Consider the following 23,591-nt stretch of genomic DNA (forward strand, 5'->3'; position numbering starts at 1 on the left):
GTTGAATGAGCCGATGAGCATGTTTGTACCAGAAGAGGGCCACATTTCAACACATTGTTGAGATTTTGGACCTTTTATAAATGTAGCTAGCCTTCTTCATAAGGACTAACGTGTAAATATATAAATGGAAAAATAGCGAGGATAATTTCAATTCGTGTGATAATTCAATTCTTACAGAGTTCTTGCACAGAGTTGCGCAACCGCGGATGACCTCATTCTCAGAACGTCATTTTACCCACAATTCCACTCAAGTTTTTTTTTAGACAGAACAACATGGCGTCGAGGGCACCAGGTAATCACAATCACATATCTTTTTAAGAATTTCTTTACCCGTAAATCGAGATGATACGTTGCAGATATTGTTGAGTATAGGGGCTATTGATTTATGGGGGGAAAACAAGACGATGCGGAGTGTTTTGGTGCGTTCAAATCCATGTTTTTAAGGACTTTCTGTCGTCCTCTGTGTCCCCGGGAAAGGCAAGAAGTATGTTAGCTAGCTATGGCAAATTTAAGGAAATCTGGTTTGTGCCAGTGACATATTGCGCATTTAAATTAAATGTATGCCAGTTGGCGAATGGTTAGGTAAAACAGTACTATAACAGTTATAATAATATTCTATGGTCTGATCAACCTTCAAACGCCACGCCAGTGCAGCTTGATTATCTAACATCTTAACGTGAGCAGTTTCCACCTAACTAGTAATATGTAGGTCATGTGATCTACTAGCAATCTATTCACTTATCCAACACACATGTAATATTTGCATTTTGAGTGCACTTCTAGGTTCGCCCAAATAATACTACTGTCAAATCCTCCCTCCAGTCCCTACTTCTACAATTCACTCATTTCTAGTTGATCCACTCCAGTGTCTTTTTAGATTCATGGATAATATTGGGTGTCTCTTTGCTTTTGTACTGCAGTGATTGCAACTGGATTTTAAGCTGTTTTTGGGAACAATCTTGATGACAAGCAAATTACTCTTCTGGTATCCCCCACAGCAACTACAGGCAGACTCCTGGTCAGCTTTCGCAAATGGTACTACAATGCTGCTGGATTCAACAAAATTGGTAACTCTTGGGAGTCTTAATGTTTTTTATTCTATTTGGGGCCATCTCTGAGTCTTAAGACTAATTAATTCACTCAGTCTTAAGCATCTAGAATCTTCACTTAGATCTCGCCTTGTGGATATTTTTGGTTCCAGGTCTGATGCGTGATGACACAATCCACGAGGATGGCGACGTGAAAGAGGCCCTGCGGCGTCTCCCAGAGAAAGTATACAACGACAGGATGTTCAGGCTCAAGAGAGCCCTGGACCTCTCCATGAAGCAGGCGGTTCTCCCCAAGGAACAGCGGACTCAATATGAGGAGGTACAGCAGACCTGGGCTCAAATGACATATTCAGGACTGATTCAGACCTGGGCTCAAATAATTTCAAGTACTTTGTGTTTGATAAACCTTGCCTGGTTTAATGGACATAATAAAATGGTCCTAAATCTGCAAACTCCACTCATCTGGCACTCCAGGCATGCAAACGCTGAAGTATTTGAAATAATAAAAATAATATTTGAACCCGGGTCAGAGGTACAGTGCATATAGTCTCACGTTAGTTTGTACAGAAATGGCTTTGCGCTGCCACAGTGGAAATGGAAGATATGCCTAAAGTTTCACAGCAGTTGATGCTATAGTGAAGAGGTATTTGACTCCTGGAGTTTTCTGTTCTACCTGATAATTAATTGCACCCACCTGGTGTCCCAGGTCTGAATCAGTCCCTGATTAGAGGGGAACAATTTAACGCAACTGAACTGGCTTCACGGTTCAGAGTTGAGGGTTACAGTGTGACTTTGGAATGAAGGGCAAAGTCTAGCCTCTGAGGCTAAGGTGGAGATATTGTTACTACACTGCTCAAAAAAATAAAGGGAACACTAAAATAACACATCCTAGATCTGAATGAATGAAATATTTTTATTAAATACTTTTTTCTTTACATAGTTGAATGTGTTGACAACAAAATCACACAAATTATCAATGGAAATCAAATTTATCAACCCATGGCGGTCTGGATTTGGGGTCACACTCAAAACTAAAGTGGAAAACCACACTACAGGCTGATCCAACTTTGATGTAATGTCCTTAAAACAAGTCAAAATGAGACTCAGTAGTGTGTGTGTGGCCTCCCTACAACGCCTGGGCATGCTCCCGATGAGGTGGCGGATGGTCTCCTGAGGGATCTCCTCCCAGACCTGGACTAAAGCATCGGCCAATTCCTGGACAGTCTGTGGTGCAACGTGGCGTTGGTGGATGGAGCGAGACATGATGTCCCAGATGTGCTCAATTGGATTCAGGTCTGGGGAACGGGCGGGCCAGTCCATAGCATCAATGCCTTCCTCTTGCAGGAACTGCTGACACACTCCAGCCACATGAGGTCTAGCATTGTCTTGCATTAGGAGGAACCCAGGGCCAACTGCACCAGCATATGGTCTCACAAGGGGTCTGAGAATCTCATCTCGGTACCTAATGGCAGTCAGGCTCCCTCTGGCGAGCATATGGAGGGCTGTGCGGCCCCCCCAAAGAAATGCCACCCCACACCATGACTGACCCACCGCCAAACCAGTCATGCTGGAGGATGTTGCAGGCAGCATAACATTCTCCAAGGCATCTCCAGACTCTGTCACGTCTGTCACGTGCTCAGTGTGAACCTGCTTTCATCTGTGAAGAGCACAGGGCGCCAGTAGCGAATTTGCCAAACTTGGTGTTCTCTGGCAAATGCCAAACGTCCTGCACGGTGTTGGGCTGTAAGCACAACCCCCACCTGTGGACGTCGGGCCCTCATACCACCCTCACGGAGTCTGTTTCTGACCGTTTGAGCAGACACATGCACATTTGTGGCCTGCTGGAGGGCATTTTGCAGGGCTCTGGCAGTGCTCCTCCTGCTCCTCCTTGCACAAAGGCGGAGGTAGCGGTCCTGCTGCTGGGTTGTTGCCCTCCTACAGCCTCCTCCACGTCTCCTGATGTACTGGCCTGTCTCCTGGGAGCGCCTCCATGCTCTGGACACTACGCTGACAGACACAGCAAACCTTCTTGCCACAGCTCGCATTGATGTGCCATCCTGGATGAGCTGCACTACCTGAGCCACTTGTGTGGGTTGTAGACTTTGTCTCATGCTACCACTAGAGTGAAAGCACCGCCAGCATTCAAAAGTGGCCAAAACATCAGCCAGGAAGCATAGGAACTGAGAAGTGGTCTGTGGTCACCCGCTGCAGAACCACTCCTTTATTGGGGGTGTCTTGCTAATTGCCTATAATTTCCACCTGTTGTCTATTCCATTTGCACAACAACATGTGAAATGTATTGTCAATCAGTGTTGCTTCCTAAGTGGACAGTTTGATTTCACAGAAGTGTGATTGACTTGGATTTACATTGTGGTGTTTGTGTTCCCTTTATTTTTTTGAGCAGTGAATATTGATAGTGCTAAACTAATTGAAGAATCAATGAAGCAGGCAGGAGAATTATGATTATGAAGCAAGTAGGATTAGAGACAAAAGGTTGGATTGGAATTGGGCAATAGTTGAGTTGGGAGATGCCTATAAAGCTGTTTAATGTTGAAAAATGACATACTAAAAACCACATCAAGTACAGTTGGTGGAAGAAAGTTGACAGAACTAATGTTTTGTTTCTGTTTGACCTTTTTTCTGTAGGACGTACATTACCTGGAGCCTTACCTGAAAGAGGTCATCCGTGAGAGGAAAGAGGTTGAGGAGTGGTCAAAGAAATGAGATGGATGTGGAGGGCTGATGTTCCTTCTGTTTGTTCTGGTGAATGGTTGTCCTCTGTAATATTTCAAATAAAGTGTACCCTGTGGGAAGACTGCTTAATAAAAAATTAAATTTTTGGAAAAGCTGTACAAGTGTGGAGAGTTTAAGAAGTATTGCAAGATTGGTAAAATGGCTTTTGGGTTAAGATGTGAACCAGGATGCTGATCACCACAGTAATGTTTATTTGTAGTGAATCCACTTAAATCCCAAATTTTAAGACTGAAATAACAATTGACTAAACTATAATCGAACGGCAGTTGCATGTTTATAAAAATTAAAAAAAAATGATAATGGAGCAATACATTTGTCAATCTGTTTCAAGTACTCAGTAATCAGTACATATGGATATATAAAACAACGTTTTTCAAGGCCTTAAGCATCCCAATAGGCTAAAGTTGTCAACTTTTTATTTGCACAAATTTCTTTGTTGTCTTTGGGAAAGTGGATAAGTGTTCGTCCTCTAGGGTGAGGCTGTGGCGGGGAAGAGACCGCACACATCGTGACCATTATGTCCAGACTGACCAGGTTCTCCCTTTGCAGGCTGTTGGCCAGATAGGCCATGTCCACACAGTTCAGGTTACAGTTGGCCAGCTTCAGGAATTTCAGTGGGGTGGTCAGGGGGCTCTGGACAAGGCCAGAGAATCACAAATGTATTACATTTTCAATTTTAAGTGCACTACTTTCTACCAGGGTCAAAAAGTTTTCTGGTCAAAAGTAGTACACTATATAGGAAATAGGGTGCAATTTGGGAAGCAGACAATATCAACCATTAAGTGTTCCCTGGTTTCTGGCCAATCTGCAGATTTAGCAGCAGTTAGCTGTTTACATTTTCCCCCACAGCCAAGCAACAAAAACAAAATGCCACTGAGTGCAAACTGAGTACTGGAAACTGCAGCCCCCATGTTATGCTATTACACAGTGGAAATGCATCAGCTTGAATAGACATCCCCAAAGCTATATATACAGTAGACATCAATACCTTCTACCTATACACATGCGCACACACACACACTCTCGCCCCACACAGAGGTGAGCCTCTCACCTTAGCAGTCTTGCAGGTGTCTGGTGAAGGTGCAGAAGCCCATGTAGAGCTCAAGTCAGCCGGCTCAGCAGATCCCTAATGGTCACCAGCAGGTCATCTTCATCCGAGCCCAACCGTCGCATGTCCATCACCTCCTCGGGCAGCATCAGGAACTGCAGCTAGGGGAATTCTATCCGGGACAACAGCAACTCCAGGTGCGGGGCCTCCAGGTGAACATTATGGACCATCTGTAGTCTTCTCATGGCCTCCGGTTGGGCAGCACGTAGAACAGCTGTTTGAGGGCCAGGGAGTTGGCTCAGGACCTGACGAAGCTCAGCTTCAAGGGGCAGTGACGGAGTAGCAGGAAGGCCTGGGCCACCACCTTGTAGTCCCGCCCGGTGACAAAGCTGCTCAGGCGCACGTCCACCTCGGTCTCGAGGGCTGAGGGTGCAGCGCCAGCCGCCTGGATGGCCACCATGACCTTGTAGCACATGCAGGTGAGGACCCACCGACCCAAGGTGGATCCACCGGAACAGGTATGGTACTCTGTGTCCTTCAGCCCAGTCAGGTCCACCATACGGAGGGTCTCGGCGTAAGTCTCTGTTGGCCGCAGCACGTACGACTGGAGATGGAACAGATAGAGATAGAACATAACTGTTTATTGCCATCAAATGGGAATTTTATATGATGTAAGGTGATATTGTGACCTTGTATTGCCCCAGTGGCAACTCAAGTAACTACAAACACATTGAGACTTTAAGCAAAACCAAAAATGTGTCACACTGGCCAAGATCCAGTGCCTCAGTTCACACGCCGCATTTTTGACCAGTGACAGATTGCACCTCTAAACACAACACCAGAACACACAGTTAGCCTACTTTCAGCCCAGTCAACAGAGCCATCTAGGCACTGCCGGCAGATGAGGGAGATCCTCCTGGCAGTCTACCGTCCTTCCCAGGAGCCTTTGCAGGTTAAGCTCATGCAGAGGCAGATTTGGACCAGGTCGTGGAGGAGGAAGGCCTTCTCGTGCAGGTAGCAGGCATTGAAGAGGAGTGGGTAGAAATTGAACAACAAACAGCTAAGGTTCTCCATGGTGCTCGGGCCATTCTGAGCGAAGCCCTCGGCAGCAAGAAACCTCAGGCTCTTCATGGCTCTCTCTTCTCTGGTCTGTCCTCGAGGTCTGTGTCTTGAAGTGTTAGGATCAACCAATCAGCCCATGTGATTGGATGTGTTTGTGTTGTTGCTCTCTCCCCAACTGTCTCTCTGTCTGTTAATTCTTTGTCTCTGCTAGTACTCTATATCTGTCTGGACCTCGAGAGGCTTGTCGCGTGAGGTAGGTGAGTAGGAGGGCTATTTTTTGGAAACAGCCGTCTCATTCCATTCGCCTCTCGAATGGGTTATCTATTTGCATCTTTCACCAAGGGGCAGAGCAGAAACAACCTTATCCTACTGCTTACAAAATTAGGTCCAACCTCCCTCCAAACCACCAACATTGAAATGACCTGTTTATGCAAGCAAGCTATAAAAAGATGCCAGTAACAACAATAACAGTAAAGCAATGTAGACAAACATAGCATGGATGTTGTACAGGGTAACATTGGCATCATGCCCACACTGAAATGCTAGATTTACTGAAGGCTTAGATGTTAATCAAGACCAAAGCAGTGGTAGATCAGATATCATAATGTACTAGCCTAACATGACTGGTCATGAAAACATTATGCATTTGATGAGAGTACGCTGGAACACCCAGAGTGTTGTAAATATACTGAACAAAAATATAAAAGTGTTGGTCCCATGTTTCATGAGTTGAAATAAAAGAACCCAGAAATGTACCAAATGCACAAAAAGCTTCTTCCTCTAAAATGTTGTGTACAAATTTGTTTAAATTCCTGTTAGTGAACATTTCTCCTCTGTCAAGGTAATTCATAATTCACCTGACAGGTGTGGTATATCAAGAAGCTGATTAAACAGCATGATCATTACACAGGTGCATCTTGTGCTGGGGACAAGCAAAGGCCACTCTAAAAGGCACTGCATCTCAGTGCTAGAGCCGTCACCACAGACCCTGGTTCGATTCCAGGCTGTAACACAACCGGTTGTGATTCCCATAGTCCCAAAGGGTGGCGCACAATTGGCTCAGGGATGTCCGGGTTAGAGTTTGTCTAGGGTAGGCTGTCATTGTAAATAAGAATTTGTTCTTTTAACTGACTTGCCTAATTAAATAAAGATTCAATAAAAAAATGTGCAGTTTTGTCACACAACACAATGCCAGTTAACCACCTAACTGAGGAACTCAATTTAACCTTGCGCAATACCCTAGATGCAGTTGCACCCCTAAAAACTAAAAACATTTCTCATAAGAAATTAGCTCCCTGGTATAGAAAATACCCAAGCTCTGAAGCAAGCTTCCAGAAAATTGGAAATGGCGCCACACCAAACTGGAAGTCTTCCGACTCGCTTGGAAAGACAGTACCGTGCAGTATCAAAGAGCCCTTACTGCTGCTCAATCATCCTATTTTTACAACTGAACTGAGAAAAATAAGAACAATCCGAAATGTATTTTTGATACTGTCGCAAAGCTAACTAAAAAGCAGCATTCCCCAAGTGAGGATGGCTTTCACTTCAGCAGTAATAAATTCATGAACTTCTTTGAGGAAAAGATCATGATCATTAGAAAGCAAATTACGGACTCCTCTTTAAATCTGCGTATTCCTTCAAAGCTCAGTTGTCCTGAGTCTGCACAACTCTGCCAGGACCTAGGATCAAGAGAGACACTCAATTGTTTTAGCACTATATCTCTTGACACAATGCTGAAAATAATCATGGCCTCTAAACCTTCAAGCTGCATACTGGACCCTATTCCAACTAAACTACTGAAAGAGCTGCTTCCTGTGCTTGGCCCTCCTATGTTGAATATAATAAACGGCTCTCTATCCACCGGTTGTGTACCAAACTCACTAAAACTAGCAGTAATAAAGCCACTCTTGAAAAAGCCAAACCTTGACCCAGAAAATATAAAAAAACTATCGGCCTATATTGAATCTTCCATTCGTCTCAAATTTTTTAGAAAAGGCTGTTGCGCTGAAACTCACTGCCTTCCTGAAGACAAACAAAGTATACAAAATGCTTCCGTCTGGTTTTAGACCCCATCATAGCACTGAGACTGCACTTGTAAAGGTGGTAAATTACCTTTTAATGACATCAGACCGAGGCTCTGCATCTGTCCTCGTGCTCCTAGACCTTAGTGCTGCTTTTGATACCATCGATCACCACATTCTTTTGGAGAGATTGGAAACCCAAATTGGTCTACACAGACAAGTTCTGGCCTGGTTTAGATCTTATCTGTTGGAATGATATCAGTTTGTCTCTGTGAATAGTTTGTCCTCTTAATTGTCCCTAGAATTTCTAAGCAAACAGCTGGAGGCAGGGCTTTCTCCTATAGAGCTCCATTTTTATGGAATGGTCTGCCTACCCATGTGAGAGACGCAAATTCGGTCTCAACCTTTAAGTCTTTACTGAAGACTCATCTCTTCAGTAGGTCATATGATTGAGTGTAGTCTGGCCCAGGAGTGTGAAGGTGAACGGAAAGGCTCTGGAACAACAAACCGACCTTGTTGTCTCTGCCTGGCCGGTTCCCCTCTTTCAACTGGGATTCTCTGCCTTTAACCCTATTACAGGGTCTGAGTCACTGGCTTACTGGTGCTCTTTCCTGCCGTCCCTAGGAGGGGTGCGTCACTTGAGTGGGTTGAGTCACTGATGTGATCTTCCTGTCTGGGTTGGCGCCCCCCCTTGGGTTGTGCCGTGGCGGAGATCTTTGTGGGCTATACTCGGCCTTGTCTCAGGATGGTAAGTTGGTGGTTGAAGATATCCCTCTAGTGGTGTGGGGGCTGTGCTTTGGCAAAGTGGGTGGGGTTATATCCTTCCTGTTTGGCCCTGTCAGGGGGTATTATCGGATGGGGCCACAGTGTCTCCCAGCCACGCCCTCAGAGCATGCGCAGACCAGCTGGCTGGTGTGTTTACGGACATATTCAATCAATCCCTATACCAGTCTGCTGTTCCCACATGCTTCAAGAGGGCCACCATTGTTCCTGTTCCCAAGAAAGCTAAGGTAACTGAGCTAAACGACTACCGCCCCGTAGCACTCACTTCCGTCATCATGAAGTGCTTTGAGAGACTAGTCAAGGACCATATCACCTCCACCCGACCTGACACCCTAGACCCACTCCAATTTGCTTACCTCCCAAATAGGTCCACAGACGACGCAATCTCAACCACACTGCACACTGCCCTAACCCATCTGGACAAGAGGAATACCTATGTGAGAATGCTGTTCATCGACTACAGCTCAGCATTTAACACCATAGTACCCTCCAAGCTCGTCATCAAGCTTGAGACCCTGGGTCTCGACCCCGCCCTGTGCAACTGGGTACTGGACTTCCTGACGGGCCGCCCCCAGGTGGTGAGGGTAGGCAACAACATCTCCACCCCGCTGATCCTCAACACTGGGGCCCCACAAGGGTGCGTTCTGAGCCCTCTCCTGTACTCCCTGTTCACCCACGACTGTGCGGCCATGCACGCCTCCAACTCAATCATCAAGTTTGCAGACGACACAACAGTGGTAGGCTTGATTACCAACAACGACGAGACGGCCTACAGGGAGGAGGTGAGGGCCCTCGGAGTGTGGTGTCAGGACAATAACCTCACACTCAACGTCAACAAAACTAAGGAGATGATTGTGGACTTCAGGAAATAGCAGAGGGAACACCCCCCTATCCACATCGATGGAACAGTAGTGGAGAGGGTAGTAAGTTTTAAGTTCCTCAGCATACACATCACAGACAAACTGAATTGGTCCACTCACACAGACAGCATTGTGAAGAAGGCGCAGCAGCGCCTCTTCAACCTCAGGAGGCTGAAGAAATTCGGCTTGTCACCAAAAGCACTCACAAACTTCTACAGATGCACAATCGAGAGCATCCTGGCGGGCTGTATCACCGCCTGGTACGGCAACTGCTCCGCCCACAACCGTAAGGCTCTCCAGAGGGTAGTGAGGTCTGCACAACGCATCACCGGAGGCAAACTACCTGCCCTCCAGGACACCTACACCACCCGATGTTACAGGAAGGCCATAAAGATCATCAAGGACAACACCCACCCGAGCCACTGCCTGTTCACCCCGCTATCATCCAGAAGGTGAGGTCAGTACAGGTGCATCAAAGCTGGGACCGAGAGACTGAAAAACAGCTTCTATCTCAAGGCCATCAGACTGTTAAACAGCAACCACCATCACTAGCCACTTTAAACAATGCTACCTAATATAATGTTTACATACCCTACATTATTCATCTCATATGTATACGTATATACTGTACTCTATATCATCTACTGCATCCTTATGTAATACATGTATCACTAGCCACTTTAACTATGCCACTTTGTTTACATACTCATCTCATATGTATATACTGTACTCGATACCATCTACTGTATCTTGCTTATGCTGCTCTTCACCATCACTCATTCATATCTTTATGTACATATTCTTTATCCCCTTACACTGTGTATAAGAAATTAGTTTTGGAATTGTTAGTTAGATTACTTGTTGGTTATTACTGCATTGTCAGAACTAGAAGCACAAGCATTTCGCTGCACTCGCATTAACATCTGCTAACCATGTGTATGTGACAAATAAAATTTAATTTGATTTGATTTGTCTCCTGACCCCTCCTGTCTCAGCCTCCAGTATTTATGCTGCTGTAGTTTATGTGTCGGGGGCTAGGGTCAGTTTGTCATATCTGGAGTACTTCTCCTGTCTTATCCGGTGTCCTGTGTGAATTTAAGTATGCTCTCTCTTATTCTCTCTTTCTTTCTCTCTCTCGGAGGACCTGAGCCCTTGGACCATGCCTCAGGACTACCTGGCATGATGACTCCTTGCTGTTCCTAGTCCACCTGGCCGTGCTGTTGCTCCAGTTTCAACTGTTCTGCCTGCGGCTATGGAATCCTGACCTGTTCACGGGACGTGCTACCTGTCCCAGACCTATTGTTTGACAATGCTGGTCATTTATGAACATTTGAACATCTTGGCCATGTTCTGTTATAATCTCCACCCGGCACAGCCAGAAGAGGACTGGCCACCCCTCATAGCCTGGTTCCTCTCTAGGTTTCTTCCTAGGTTTTGGCCTTCAAGTTTATCCTAGCCAACGTGCTTGAACACCTGCATTGCTTGCTTTTTGGGGTTTTAGGCCGGGTTTCTGTACAGCACTTTGAGATATCAGCTGATGTACGAAGGGCTATATAAATACATTTGATTTGATTGCCACAGATGTCTCAAGTTTTGAGAGAGGTCCAACTGGTAATTTTACTGCAGGAATGTCTACCAGAGCTGTTGCCAGAAAATTTAACGTTAATTTCTCTACCATAACCTGCCTCCAACGTCATTTTTGAGAATTTGTCAGTACTTCCAACTGGTCTTACAACCGCAGAACACGTGTGGTCACACCAGATACTGACTGGTTTTCTGATTCAACCACCTACCTTTTACATTTAAGGTATCTGTGACCAACAGATGCATATCTATATTCCCAGTCATTTGAAATCCATAGATTATGGCCTAATCAATGGATTTAAATTGCCTGTAACTCAGTAAAATTGTTGCATGTTGCGTTTACATTTTTGTTCAGTGTATTTTCCTAAATATTCATAGAGCCTTAGCACGGAATGTTTTGCCATAGGAGAACACATTTTACATTTGACAGCTTCCACATGACGTAAACAAAGTGTATCACTTTATTATTTCTTACAAATTGTTTTACATTTTTCTTCTTCCCAAATCTGAAAGCATCAGCCTTCATTAGATTGTGACTTTTTTCAATTGACACACTACAATGATCACAAGCAAAGTGTATCATGCTTTCATACATCAAAATACAGACAATACAAAACATACTGCATTTACTCTCAAACATAGATTGTGACTGTTTAAATCATTATATTAAATGAAAGTGGTCATCTATAGAAACCTGAGAAGAAACTTCAGTCTAGAGGGCTTCGAAAGGTGAGTAGAATATTCAACATGACACATTCAACATGAAACTCAGTCACCAATACAAGGCACATAAGCTCATTTTTGTACAGAGTTACTATTATTCCTTAGTATGGAGAGTGATTGTGTCCCACAGCCCTATACTATATTTAGGCCCACCTGATCTGACCAGAAACCACCCAGGGCCCTAGCTATAGGCTAAACCACAGGGAGGTGTGTCTCTCAGTCTCTGTATCCCTGAGTGGAGTGCAGACTGCAGTCATGCTGGGGGATGGTAGTGGTGGTGGTGGTGATGGTGCTCATGGTGGTGGTGGTGTTCATGCCTCTGAACCAAGGGGATCAAGCCCCCAGAGGAGGCAGGCAGGCTGGACAGCACCACACTCTCTCGCTGCACATTGAGAAGGGTTCTGGAGGGGGACCCAGCCTCTCTGGCCCTGGAGCGAAGCCTCTTGCTCTGGCTGTGCTGTAAGGGGAGTTGGGGCTGGGAGTATGGCTGAGAGGGGTGGCACCATTTGGAGGGGTGGTGGCCATGGAGCTTGCTTGATTTATCCCTACCTCCTCCTCCCCTTCCTCTGTCTCCCCCCACTACCTTGGCTTGGCCCCTGAGAGACCTGAGGAAGGAAAGGCCCCTGCCTCTGGACTCTGTAGGGCTGCAGTTCTTCCCCACCACCACTGAGTGGCGCTGCTGGTCTGAGCGGGCGTCCGGTCTGGGCACCTGAGAGGGGGCGTCTGCAGAGGATGGAGAACATCATGTTATACTGTAATTTCTCTTTGTTGAATGTCATTAATCTTTGGTGTATTTTCAGTAAAAACAATGTTGACTTTAATGATCTGTGCCTCAAAAGTGCTGAAAATAAATGGTCATTGTGTACCGACCTGCATCGTCAAACTTGGAGGAATAGTTCTCTATCCCAGCTAAGTCTAAGTAGTGGTTCCTGCGTTCTGTGTTTTCATCCACACAGTGAAAAGTCCTCTCTGGGCTCCCTGCCTCCTCCTGCTGGACTTCCTCTATTCTGCCCCCTGTTCTGGAGCTGCTGGAGGGGGCCACCACCAGTTTGACCTTCAGGGCTGTGCTGTTACATGAAGGCTGTATGGCCGACGCTTCAACCACCTCATAGATGGACTGCATGAGACTGGACATATCCTGTAACACACAGGCACACACAGACATCATTAGTAAGACTGCAGAATTGACTTAATCTTAAGGGAAAACTCATGATGCGCAAAAGTTGCTTGTTGTAGCTGTGTGAAGCTACCGTACCTCCTTGGTGACTTTACCACTGTTGTCAAAGTGATACAGTGTGAAGATCCACTCCTGTCGAGTGTCATCCTCCAACACCACATTGCATTCTGTGTCCTGTAACCATGAATAATTGTCACTATTACGCAGACTCTTTTATGCGTACTTACATTTTACGTACAAGTGATCCCAGGAATTGAACCCACTAGCCTAGCATAGACGTTCCATGCTCTACCTACTGAGCTACAGAGGACCAAACACAACAGGTACCATATTATGGTCATCAAACAAATCCCTGCCAGACTCTGTAGAGATTCTATAGATCAAATCCTTTTGTAGTTGTAGTGTACAGGATAGTAAAAGACCAAAAGCCACTCACATCAACGTGGCTGTTCCTCTTCCTGGGCTGTCTGAATGGAATGTGGATGTAGCTCTCTCTCTCCTTCTCCCCTCCCTTCTCTGATGGCAGTACCACTGTAAAACAAACAAAGTACAGTGAGGGGGGGGGGTATTTGATCCCCTGCTGATTTTGTACGTTTTCCCACAGACAAAGAAATGATCAGTCTATAATTTTAATGGTAGGTTTATTTGAACAGTGAGAGACAGAATAACAACAAAAATCCAGAAAAACGCATGTCAAAAAGGTTATAAATTGATTTGCATTTTAATGAGAGAAATAACTATTTGACCCCTCTGCAAAACATAACTTAGTACTTTGTGGCAAAACATTTCTTGTAGTTGGCCATCAGGTTTGCATAGTCTCAGGAGGGATTTTGTCTCACTCCTCTTTGCAGATCTTCTCATTAAGTCATTAAGGTTGAGGCTGACGTTTGGCAACTCGAACCTTCAGCTTCCTCCACAGATTTTCTATGTGATTAAGGTCTGGAGACTGGCTAGGCCACTCCAGGACCTTCATGTGCTTCTTCTTGAGCCACTCCTTTGTTGCCTTGGCCGTGTGTTTTGGGTCATTGTCATGCTGGAAAACCCATCAACGACCCATTTTCAATGCCCTGGCTGAGGGAAGGAAGTTCTCACCCAAGATTTGACGGTACATGGCCCCGTCCATCGTCCCTTTGATGCGGTGACGTTGTCCTGTCCCCTTAGCAGAAAAACACCCCCAAAGCATAATGTTTCCACCTCCATGTTTGACGGTGGGGATGGTGTTCTTGGGGTCATAGGCAGCATTCCTCCTCCTCCAAACACAGCGAATTGAGTTGATGCCAAAGAGCTCCATTTTGGTCTCATCTGACCACAACACTTTCACCCAGTTGTCCTCTGAATCATTCAGATGTTCATTGGCAAACTTCAGACAGGAATGTTTATGTGATTTCTTGAGCTGGGGGACCTTGCGGGCGCTGCAGGATTTCAGTCCTTCACGGCGTAGTGTGTTACCAATTGTTTTCTTGGTGACTATGATCCCAGCTGCCTTGAGATCATTGACAAGATCCTCCCGTGTAGTTCTGGGCTGATTCCTCACCGTTCTCATGATCATTGCAACTCCAAGAGGTGAGATCTTCCATGGAGCCCCAGGCCGAGGGAGATTGACAGTTCTTTTGTGTTTCTTCCATTTGCGAATAATCGCATCAACTGTTGTCACCTTCTCACCAAGCTGCTTGGCGATGGTCTTGTAGCCCTTTCCAGCCTTGTGTAGGTCTACAATCTTGTCCCTGACGTCCTTGGAGAGCTCTTTGGTCTTGGCCAAGGTGGAGAGTTTGGAATTCGATTGCTGATTGATCAAAGCTGAGATTAGGAGCACTCCCTTTAAGAGTGTGCTCCTAATCTCAGCTCGTTACCTGTATAAAAGACACATGGGGGCCAGAAATCTTTCTGATTGAGAGGGGGTCAAATACTTATTTCCCTCATTAAAATGCAAATCAATTTATAACATTTTTGACATGCGTTTTTCTGGATTTTGTTGCTGTTATTCTGTCTCTCACTGTTCAAATAAACCTACAATTAAAATTATAGACGGATCATTTCTTTGTCAGTGGGCAAACGTACAAAATCAGCAGGGGATCAACTACTTTTTTCCCCTCACTGTATATTCTCTCTAGCCTTTGTGTTTGCTGTTTACAGACGATAATACACACACAGTATCCCAGGTTTCCCCAACAAGCAAGGGGAATTCTTAGTTAAGATATGAACCAAACCGAATCAAACAGGTCAATCATTGAGTAAGTCTAAGATGTTAAGTTAATGATGCATGCTAGACTAGAATCAGTGCAACAGTAATGTGATCATTGAGCTGTCCTTTCTCTACTCACCCTGTAGGGGGCTCTTATTGTTCAGGGACTGCTCATCCTTCACTTCCCTTCTGCACAATTCCTGGAAAAAGAGGGAGAGGAGCGATGGACCAAGTGAGAATTAGGAGAGAAAAAGTCACAGAAGAGTGTGTGTGTGGGGGGGGGGGGTAGAGATAGGGAGAAGGAGAAAGACAAGAAAGTTTAAATGATATGAGAGCAAGTAATCTTTGATCATCTGGGGGCCTATTGTTTGTCATCGGCTGGGTAAATAACACTGTGAGAACCAGCTCCCAGCTGGTGTTTTCAAGTTCACCTCAACTTCCTATAAATTCAATAAAGCCATATGTGTTCTATAACTAATCAGATGTTATGCAGACACAGCTCTAAATCAACGCACACACATAATAGAATGCTAATTCGAGAGAGATTTACATGGTTATCAAAACATCACGTCAGGGTAAACCTACAGGAAACACAGCCCTTATTTTAAAGATTTTCTAAAATTCTGGATGGGAAAAACGACTGGTGGAAAAACTATTAGAACCATTTCCTTGTTTGACCGCTAGGTTTTATGGGTATTAATACATCTCCATTGCCAGGGCAGTGGTTGGGGATATTGCCCTGTGAGTGTGCTGTCTTTTGGACGGGATGTTAAACGTGTGTCCTGACTCTCTGTGGTCACTAAATATCCCATGGTGCTTATCGTAAGAGTAGGGGTGTTAACACTGGTGTCCTGGCTAAATTCCCAATCTGGCCCTCATACCATCATGGCCACCTAATCATCCCCAGCTTCCAATAGATTCATTCCTCTCCCCTGTAACTATTCCCCAGGTCTTTACTGTAATGAGAATGTGTTCTCAGTCAATTTACCTGTTATAATCTGTTCTATTTTATTTTGTTCTCAGAGAGGGAATAAAGCACTGGAGAAGAATAGAACCTATAAGGGTAAATTTACTGTAAGAGAAGGCAGGCAGACAGTCATGCTCATGCCATGACCATGCCAGCTGTGACATCACTATATCCAGTAAAAGTAAATGCATTAAGTCACTCTTGGTATTAAAGTAATATCACCTACAGAGTTCCCATATATGTGTAAAACTGAGTGTCCCATATGGAAACAATAACACACAGTCTATAAATTGACTATGTTCAAAAACCCGCTGAGACTACAACCTATTTATAATCCCTATTGGCTCAAAGCGGATGTTAACTTCAACTAAATCCACTGGGTAGTTGTTGCTTGGTGAGTACCCACACTTTGAAACTAGGTGTTCCCTTGAACGGTGTTGAGCATATTGCATGTGCTATCAAGACCAATCAAGATCTGAGCATATGATATCCAACCCTCTGTTGCAACAAGTCAGAAACCATCCCTTCAAAAAAGGACAGTGAAAGCACCAAAACATTAGATCTGTGCGTCTAACTGTCTCCACCACAGACATTCCCAGCAGCCAGCCGCCCACAGCTCTGACAGATGCAGATGAGTAACAAAGAGCCTGTGGAGTCTGAGAGGACCATGCTGACAGATAACCCTGACTGCTGATGGCTTCAACCAGCATACCAGCCAAACCCCTGCCATCGACCGCCACGCTTTGGCTGCTATGGGCCCTTTCATCTGGGGTCGGGTTACCGACCGAGAGGGGAGAGGAGCGGGGGCCTTTTCCTGCACTCAACTGGGTGTCACCAAGCTTTGCATCCTGTCCTGTCGCCCCCCCTCGCTCCCACCCGCCTTTAGTTAGAGTCAAACGCAGAGCCCTGAGAAGAGAAAAGAAAAGTACAGAGCTTTGTTTAAAACTTCTTGGCGCACCCATCCCATTAGCGGGATCATTTTTGTCAACATCCGCTGAATTGCAGAGCGCCAAATTCAAATGAAATTACTAAAAATATTTAATTTTCATGAAACCACAAGTGCAATATAGCAAAACACAGCTTAGCTTGTTGTTAATCCACCTGACGTGTCAGATTTCAAAAAAGCTTTTCGGCGAAAGCCATCCAAGCGTTTATGTTAGGACATCTCTCTCAGCAGACAAAACATTACAAACAGCTAACAGCAGAGTAGATTGGTCACGAAAGTCAGAAAAGCAATAAAATTAAATCAAATCAAATGTATTTGTCACATACACATGGTTAGCAGATGTTTGTGCTTCTAGTTCCGACAATGCAGTAATAACCAACAAGTAATCTAACTAACAATTCCTAAACTACTGTCTTATACACAGTGTAAGGGGATAAAGAATATGTACATAAGGATATATGAATGAGTGATGGTACAGAGCAGCATAGGCAAGATACAGTAGATCGTATCGAGTACAGTATATACATATGAGATGAGTATGTAAACAAAGTGGCATAGTTAAAGTGGCTAGTGATACATGTATTACATAAGGATGCAGTCGATGATATAGAGTACAGTATATACGTATGCATATGAGATGAATAATGTAGGGTAAGTAACATTATATAAGGTAGCATTGTTTATAGTGGCTAGTGATATATTTACATAATTTCCCATCAATTCCCATTATTAAAGTGGCTGGAGTTGAGTCAGTGTCAGTGTGTTGGCAGCAGCCACTCAATGTTAGTGGTGGCTGTTTAACAGTCTGATGGCCTTGAGATAGAAGCTGTTTTTCAGTCTCTCGGTCCCAGCTTTGATGCACCTGTACTGACCTCGCCTTCTGGATGATAGCGGGGTGAACAGGCAGTGGGCTCGGGTGGTTGATGTCCTTGATGATCTTTATGGCCTTCCTGTAACATCGGGTGGTGTAGGTGTCCTGGAGGGCAGGTAGTTTGGGCAGGTAGTTTGCCCCCGGTGATGCGTTGTGCGTTGTGCAGACCTCACTACCCTCTGGAGAGCCTTACGGTTGAGGGCGGAGCAGTTGCCGTACCAGGCGGTGATACAGCCCGCCAGGATGCTCTCGCTTACCTTTGATGATCTTCGGATATTTGCACTCACGAGACTCCCAGTTACACAATAAATGTTCCTTTTGTTCCATAAAGATTATTTTTAAATCCAAAAACCTCCATTTGGTTGGCGTGTTATGTTTAGAAATCCACAAGCTCGAGCCGTCACGAAGGGGCAGACGAAAATTCCAAATAGTATCCGTAAAGTTTGTAGAAACATGTCAAACATTTTTTTATAATCAATCCTCAGGTTGTTTTTACAATAAATAATCGATAATATTTCAACCGGAGTGAAAGAGATAGGAGTGAGAGAGAAAATGTCTTCTCCAAGCTGCTCACGTATGCAAAACTCTGCTGGCACCCAGCCATCCAATGACACGATGTGATCTTTCTCGCACATTTTTCAGTATAAAAGCCTGAAACTATGTCTAAAGACTGTTTACACCATGTGGAAGCCATAGGAAAGGGAATCTGGTTGATATCCCTTTAAATGGAGGGAAGGCATGCAATGGAACAGAGAGGTTTCAGGAAAAACAGCACTTCTTGGTTGGATTTTCCTCTGGTTTTCGCCTGCAATATCAGTTCTGTTATACTCCCAGAAAATATTTTGACAGTTATGGAAACTTTAGAGTGTTTTCTATCCTAATCTGACAATTATATGCATATTCTAGATTCTGGGCCTGAGAAATAGGCAGTTTCATTTGGGTACGTTTTTCATCCAAACATCTAAATACTGCCCCCTACACTCTGAGGTTTTAACAATCTCTCTTCCTGCCAAACAATACCGAGATAGGTGGTTGATCATCTCTCTTCCTGTTAACCAATACCTGGATAGGTGGTTGATCATCTCTCTTCCTGTCAACCAATACTTGGATAGGTGGTTGATCGTATGGGGGTGGGGCTGTATGGGGAAGGATGGTTGCTTCATCACAGGAGTTTATGTGAAGCAGCTTCTGTTATTTACCTTTATTTATTTGTTATATACATAATAGGAAGATAAGTCTCTTGAAGTTGGTATACAAGTTGATATTCAAAGAATGTAAAGGGGGTTGGGGTTGTTTTCAGGCTCAGGCAATAGTTAATGTTAAGTCAGAGAATAACCATTAAGAAGTTCTCATTTTCAGAGGTCTGGTCTTGCTCACAGAAACCAGATGTGAGTGATTTCTGGAGGAGGGGAACTGAGGGAGGAATTTGGATGTTGAGCTGTAGTTGGGTGAGGAAATGCTGGAGCCAGAGTCTATACAAGTACCTAGCTATAGAACTGGGCCTCTCTCCAACTGCCCAATCAGTTCTGCTGGCCTGAGGGTGGAAAGCAGTGGGAAATTTTCAGATCATTGTGGGTAGAGATGTCCAAGGGTTCTTACCACCTAATGATATGACCCTGTTCTCTTTCTCTCTCTCTCTCGCTCATCCTCTGTCTGAGCTACAGCCCAACAAACAAGGTGGGTAACCAAACATGAAAGGGTGAGCCAGCCACCTGAACAATCCAATCTGTGTTTGGGAAAATCGGTTTCCCTGGCTTAGAGCTGGAATGTTCTGGGAGGCGATTTCAGCCCAAAAATAATCACAGTCCAGAGTCTGAACAGTAGAATAATAAACAGAAACCTCTGGTACAACAAACAGGACAGAAACACCTTGGTGGAAACAATAAGAGGAGGACTAGAAGGAAGATTCCTTCTCCAAACCCAAGAGAATGACTGGCCCAGTTTAACCAACACTGTCGTTCCAAATAGAAATCCACACAGAGACAGTGATGCAAATGGCAATCCGATTCTGATATGATTGGTTGCATTTCATCAGACAACTTTTTTTATACTTAGTATTTGTACATTTTACAAACTCTGGCTCACTTGACAGAGCTGTACCTGATCCAAACCTGCCTTGAATAAGCAGGTTTATTAATGAAAAGTGCCTTTGTTATTGCCTCAGGTGATATTGTCAACACTCCACCCTGAGTCATTGTAATTAAACAGAAACAGTATGCCAATATTGAGGTTAATTGTTCCACAAGTCTGAAATTGTTTAACATCCTGATGGAAATGCGGTTGTCTTACAGATATCGAAATGGGATCTTTTTAAACACGCACACGGAGTAGAATCACCACAGAATTATCTTTACGGAAATGAAAGCACACATTAATTCAGAATTTTGCTCCACTCTTTGAAGTTGAGCAACCAGAAGATGAGAAGCTGGAAGAAAGAGGGATCCTTCCAGGACTAACAGTGAACAGGGTGGGTGACGGAGAGCTTTGGTGTCTCACTGCAGGACTAACAGTGAACAGGGTGGGTGACGGAGAGCTTTGGTGTCTCGCTGCAGGACTAACAGTGAACAGGGTGGGTGACGGAGAGCTTTGGTGTCTCGCTGCAGGACTAACAGTGAACAGGGTGGGTGACGGAGAGCTTTGGTGTCTCGCTGCAGGACTAACAGTGAACAGGGTGGGTGATGGAGAGCTTTGGTGTCTCACTGGGTCTATGACTCACTGGGTCTATGACCTGAGGCTGCAGGATGTTGACACAAGTGATCTAGGACATGTGACCGCTACAGCCTGGACACCCCAATGAAGGCATCAAAGTTGACACTATAATCAAACTTCATTACTGAAAAGAGCACAAACAATTAACATAATCTTAGACAGCCAGACACACACATGAAGTGCCAAGGCAAATAACATAGAGTATAACCGGAACACTACAAACTGTAGCTAGCCAGGCCCCCTGCTGACAGTTACATTTAAGTCATTTGGCAGACGCTCAGTTACATATGCGGTTGTGCCATGGAGCCGCTAATGGTGGAGCTGGAATACTGAATCACAGGAACAATTGAACTGCCATTAAAAAGGTGTGGAGGACCTAGGTCTCATTATAGAAACCTGGCAGGCTCAGCCTTTCTTTCCTAATAACAGGCTCCAGAAAGACAGCAGCATGGACCAACACTTCATTAACACCTCCTACCCACCATGAGTTCAAAATGACACTACAGCAGGCATTCAAAATGGCTCCAACAGGTCTTTCCAAGTGTTGAAAGATGATTACGAGAGAGAAAAGAAGACATTCAAAATATGTGAGTGAGGCAGTGAGTGGTCACACAGTTAAGAGTCAAAGAAGAGTTATGAGCATCAAGATGTTGTACTCTCACTATGCTACATCTTCCCAAATGTGACCATCTCATTAACAGTACTAAGCCTACATGTGAAGGTGTTCCACCCACAACCAGACACTCCGCCTACCAGACCTTGTCTCCCCCTGCCAGCACCAGATGTGGGGTTTCAGTGTGGCGGTAATGAAAGACCCTGCTGTTCTGGACAGCGGCCATATGCATTTCACACAGACATGACAGCCTCCTCTCACAGAGAGCAGGGGGGGAAAGCCCCTCTCCAAACACCTTTCATGTCCCTGGCTTGGCTGTGTGCTTATACTGTTCTATCATCCTGTGGTTGCTTTGCCTTGGCTGGGACTGGGAGGGAGGGAGGAGCAGACCTGGCTGAGACATCATGCACATATGATTCAGAGTCAGTGAACCCTAGTGCGAACACCAGTGTGGACTCAATGTGAGCATGAAGTGGTGACTGACAGTGTTAATCCTCTATGGATGGATTAATCAGGATGTAAACAAGACTGAGAAGGCAGCAATTCAAAATGTTATTTGTTGTTTACCCAGATGGTACAGTTGTTTACCCAGATGGCTGTGATTTATGTATAAAGATTGATGAATAAAACACCATGTATTCAATAGAGAATTGTCAATTTGCTTACCTTTGTCTTAGATAAGAAGCGATGTGTGATACACTGCCTTCATCTTTTCATTAGGATTCTAAGCTCTTCCACTCTGGGTGGCTGTGGTCCATTCAGCTACCCTTTCACAGGAATCCACCATTCTGGTTCTTGTTAGCGTCATTATCCAAGTTCAAGCCTCTCAACTCTAATGACACACATGTGTCTGTGTTGCTTTCCATTAACAGGCCTTTCTGGGCCAGAAAGGGCCAGAAGCAGATGCATCATGAACATGGTCCAGAGAAGGATGCTAACCCCCCCCCCCCCCCCCAGGATGCAAAATACAAACTAGAGTTTGGTAAACAACTGACTGTTAGCATTGACAAACTAAAGAACTGTCCTAGTGAAGTAGGCCTATGGGGATTTAGGTGTGAGAAGGATTTGGCAGCAGGGTATTTTTATTTTTTATTTAACTAGGCAAGTCAGTTAAGAACTAATTCATATTTACAATGACGGCCTAGGAACAGTGGATTAACTGCCTTGTTCAGTGGCAGAACGACAGATTTTTACTTTGTCAGCTCAGGGATTCGATTTGGCAATATTTCAGTTACTGGCCCAACACTAATCTCTAGGCTGCCTGCCGCCCCAAATATGGCTAGTGACTGTCTGATGACTCTCTCTCTCTCACTGAAAATATGCAAACAGATGAAATGTTAATTCTATTTCAATATCTCTGGAAAATGCGTTGTACAGTACCTGCTTGAATCTGATTTGGTGGGTGTGGAGGTCTGTACATTCCAGCTCTCTCTGACAGGTGAGCACATTGGCAGCAAAACTACCCCCTGGAAGAAACAAACAAATAAAAAAATAAAGTCTATATCCTGCATAACACTATGTTTGAGAGACATACATTTGAGACCTTCCTAAAGGTGATTCTTACCTTCAGGATTTTCTCTGCGTTTACAGGCTATCCAAATTATGCATGGCATGGAAACATAAAAGAGAGAAAGAAAAGATTGTGACATTTAGGTTATTAAGAGATATACAGTCGCCCCTGAATCTAAATACTAAAAGTCTCACCATGTTTTGATTGGAGTTTGCCCATATTTTTGTATATTTCCTGTCGTGCCTTGAACCTTCATCTATTTGCGCATTGATCAAGACGTCTTCATCATCTCCCATTGATAACAACAAATATAGTTGTATCCTGTATGCAACGATATGTCGTTTTTGCCATTAAGTTATTATAGGGTTGAGATAGACAAGAGCACCGAAGCTTCGTGAAAGTGCACACAAGTATGTTGGACAGAGAGAACTTGCGGAGTTTATTATGGAAAAGAAACGAATAATCAATATACAGAGGGTACAGCACATCCTGCTGGCCATTAGGGGAAAGTATTTTCTCAATTTTTATTGAGCGCATACAACAAATGAGCTCACAATGACATAATTTAACGCGTGCATGATGTGTCTTTCGTGTAAACATAAAATAAGAGCCCTTCATTATGCAAACGTTTTATTTGTTCAGTATCTAGATCGCTTTTTCCCTAAATAGGCTACTGTATATTGGGGCTGACAAGGTAAAAAATATGTCGTTCTGCTCCTGGACAAGGCAGTT

General features: G+C 44.5%; 2 protein-coding genes and 1 pseudogene across 2 annotated transcripts; 1 reads left to right on the plus strand and 2 right to left on the minus strand.

The window, feature by feature from the left end:
- Positions 1 to 202: 202 nt before the first annotated feature.
- Positions 203 to 3,895, plus strand: LOC135549637 (cytochrome b-c1 complex subunit 7-like). The gene is made up of 4 exons (XM_064979790.1): positions 203 to 292; positions 999 to 1,067; positions 1,202 to 1,368; positions 3,696 to 3,895. The coding sequence occupies exons 1-4, from the start codon at positions 274 to 276 to the stop codon at positions 3,771 to 3,773; spliced, it is 333 nt and encodes a 110-aa protein (XP_064835862.1). The 5' UTR covers positions 203 to 273; the 3' UTR covers positions 3,774 to 3,895.
- A 377-nt stretch (positions 3,896 to 4,272) lies between these two features.
- Positions 4,273 to 6,042, minus strand: LOC135549269 (leucine-rich repeat-containing protein 14B-like; annotated as a pseudogene).
- A 5,574-nt stretch (positions 6,043 to 11,616) lies between these two features.
- Positions 11,617 to 23,297, minus strand: LOC135549639 (protein naked cuticle homolog 2-like). The gene is made up of 8 exons (XM_064979792.1): positions 23,054 to 23,297; positions 22,914 to 22,940; positions 22,730 to 22,815; positions 15,383 to 15,443; positions 13,498 to 13,592; positions 13,140 to 13,235; positions 12,755 to 13,022; positions 11,617 to 12,607 (listed from the first exon to the last, which is right to left on the minus strand). The coding sequence occupies exons 1-8, from the start codon at positions 23,076 to 23,078 to the stop codon at positions 12,138 to 12,140; spliced, it is 1,128 nt and encodes a 375-aa protein (XP_064835864.1). The 5' UTR covers positions 23,079 to 23,297; the 3' UTR covers positions 11,617 to 12,137.
- Positions 23,298 to 23,591: the final 294 nt, after the last annotated feature.

Source organism: Oncorhynchus masou, chromosome 12 (genome assembly GCF_036934945.1).
Source record: "Oncorhynchus masou masou isolate Uvic2021 chromosome 12, UVic_Omas_1.1, whole genome shotgun sequence".
NCBI classification, from domain to species: Eukaryota; Metazoa; Chordata; class Actinopteri; order Salmoniformes; family Salmonidae; genus Oncorhynchus; species Oncorhynchus masou.

Bases quoted from the DNA above. Each gene is read 5' to 3' on its own strand.
- LOC135549637 (XM_064979790.1), top strand. The intron at 1,068-1,201 runs GTAACTCTTGGG...TTTTGGTTCCAG, and splicing joins TGCTGGATTCAACAAAATTG to GTCTGATGCGTGATGACACA. The intron at 1,369-3,695 runs GTACAGCAGACC...TTTTTTCTGTAG, and splicing joins AGCGGACTCAATATGAGGAG to GACGTACATTACCTGGAGCC.
- LOC135549639 (XM_064979792.1), bottom strand. From the start codon at position 23,078: ATGGGCAAACTCCAATCAAAACATG. The intron at 22,816-22,913 runs GTAAGAATCACC...TGTTTCTTCCAG, and splicing joins ACGCAGAGAAAATCCTGAAG to GGGGTAGTTTTGCTGCCAAT. The intron at 12,608-12,754 runs GTCGGTACACAA...CATCCTCTGCAG, and splicing joins CTCCAAGTTTGACGATGCAG to ACGCCCCCTCTCAGGTGCCC.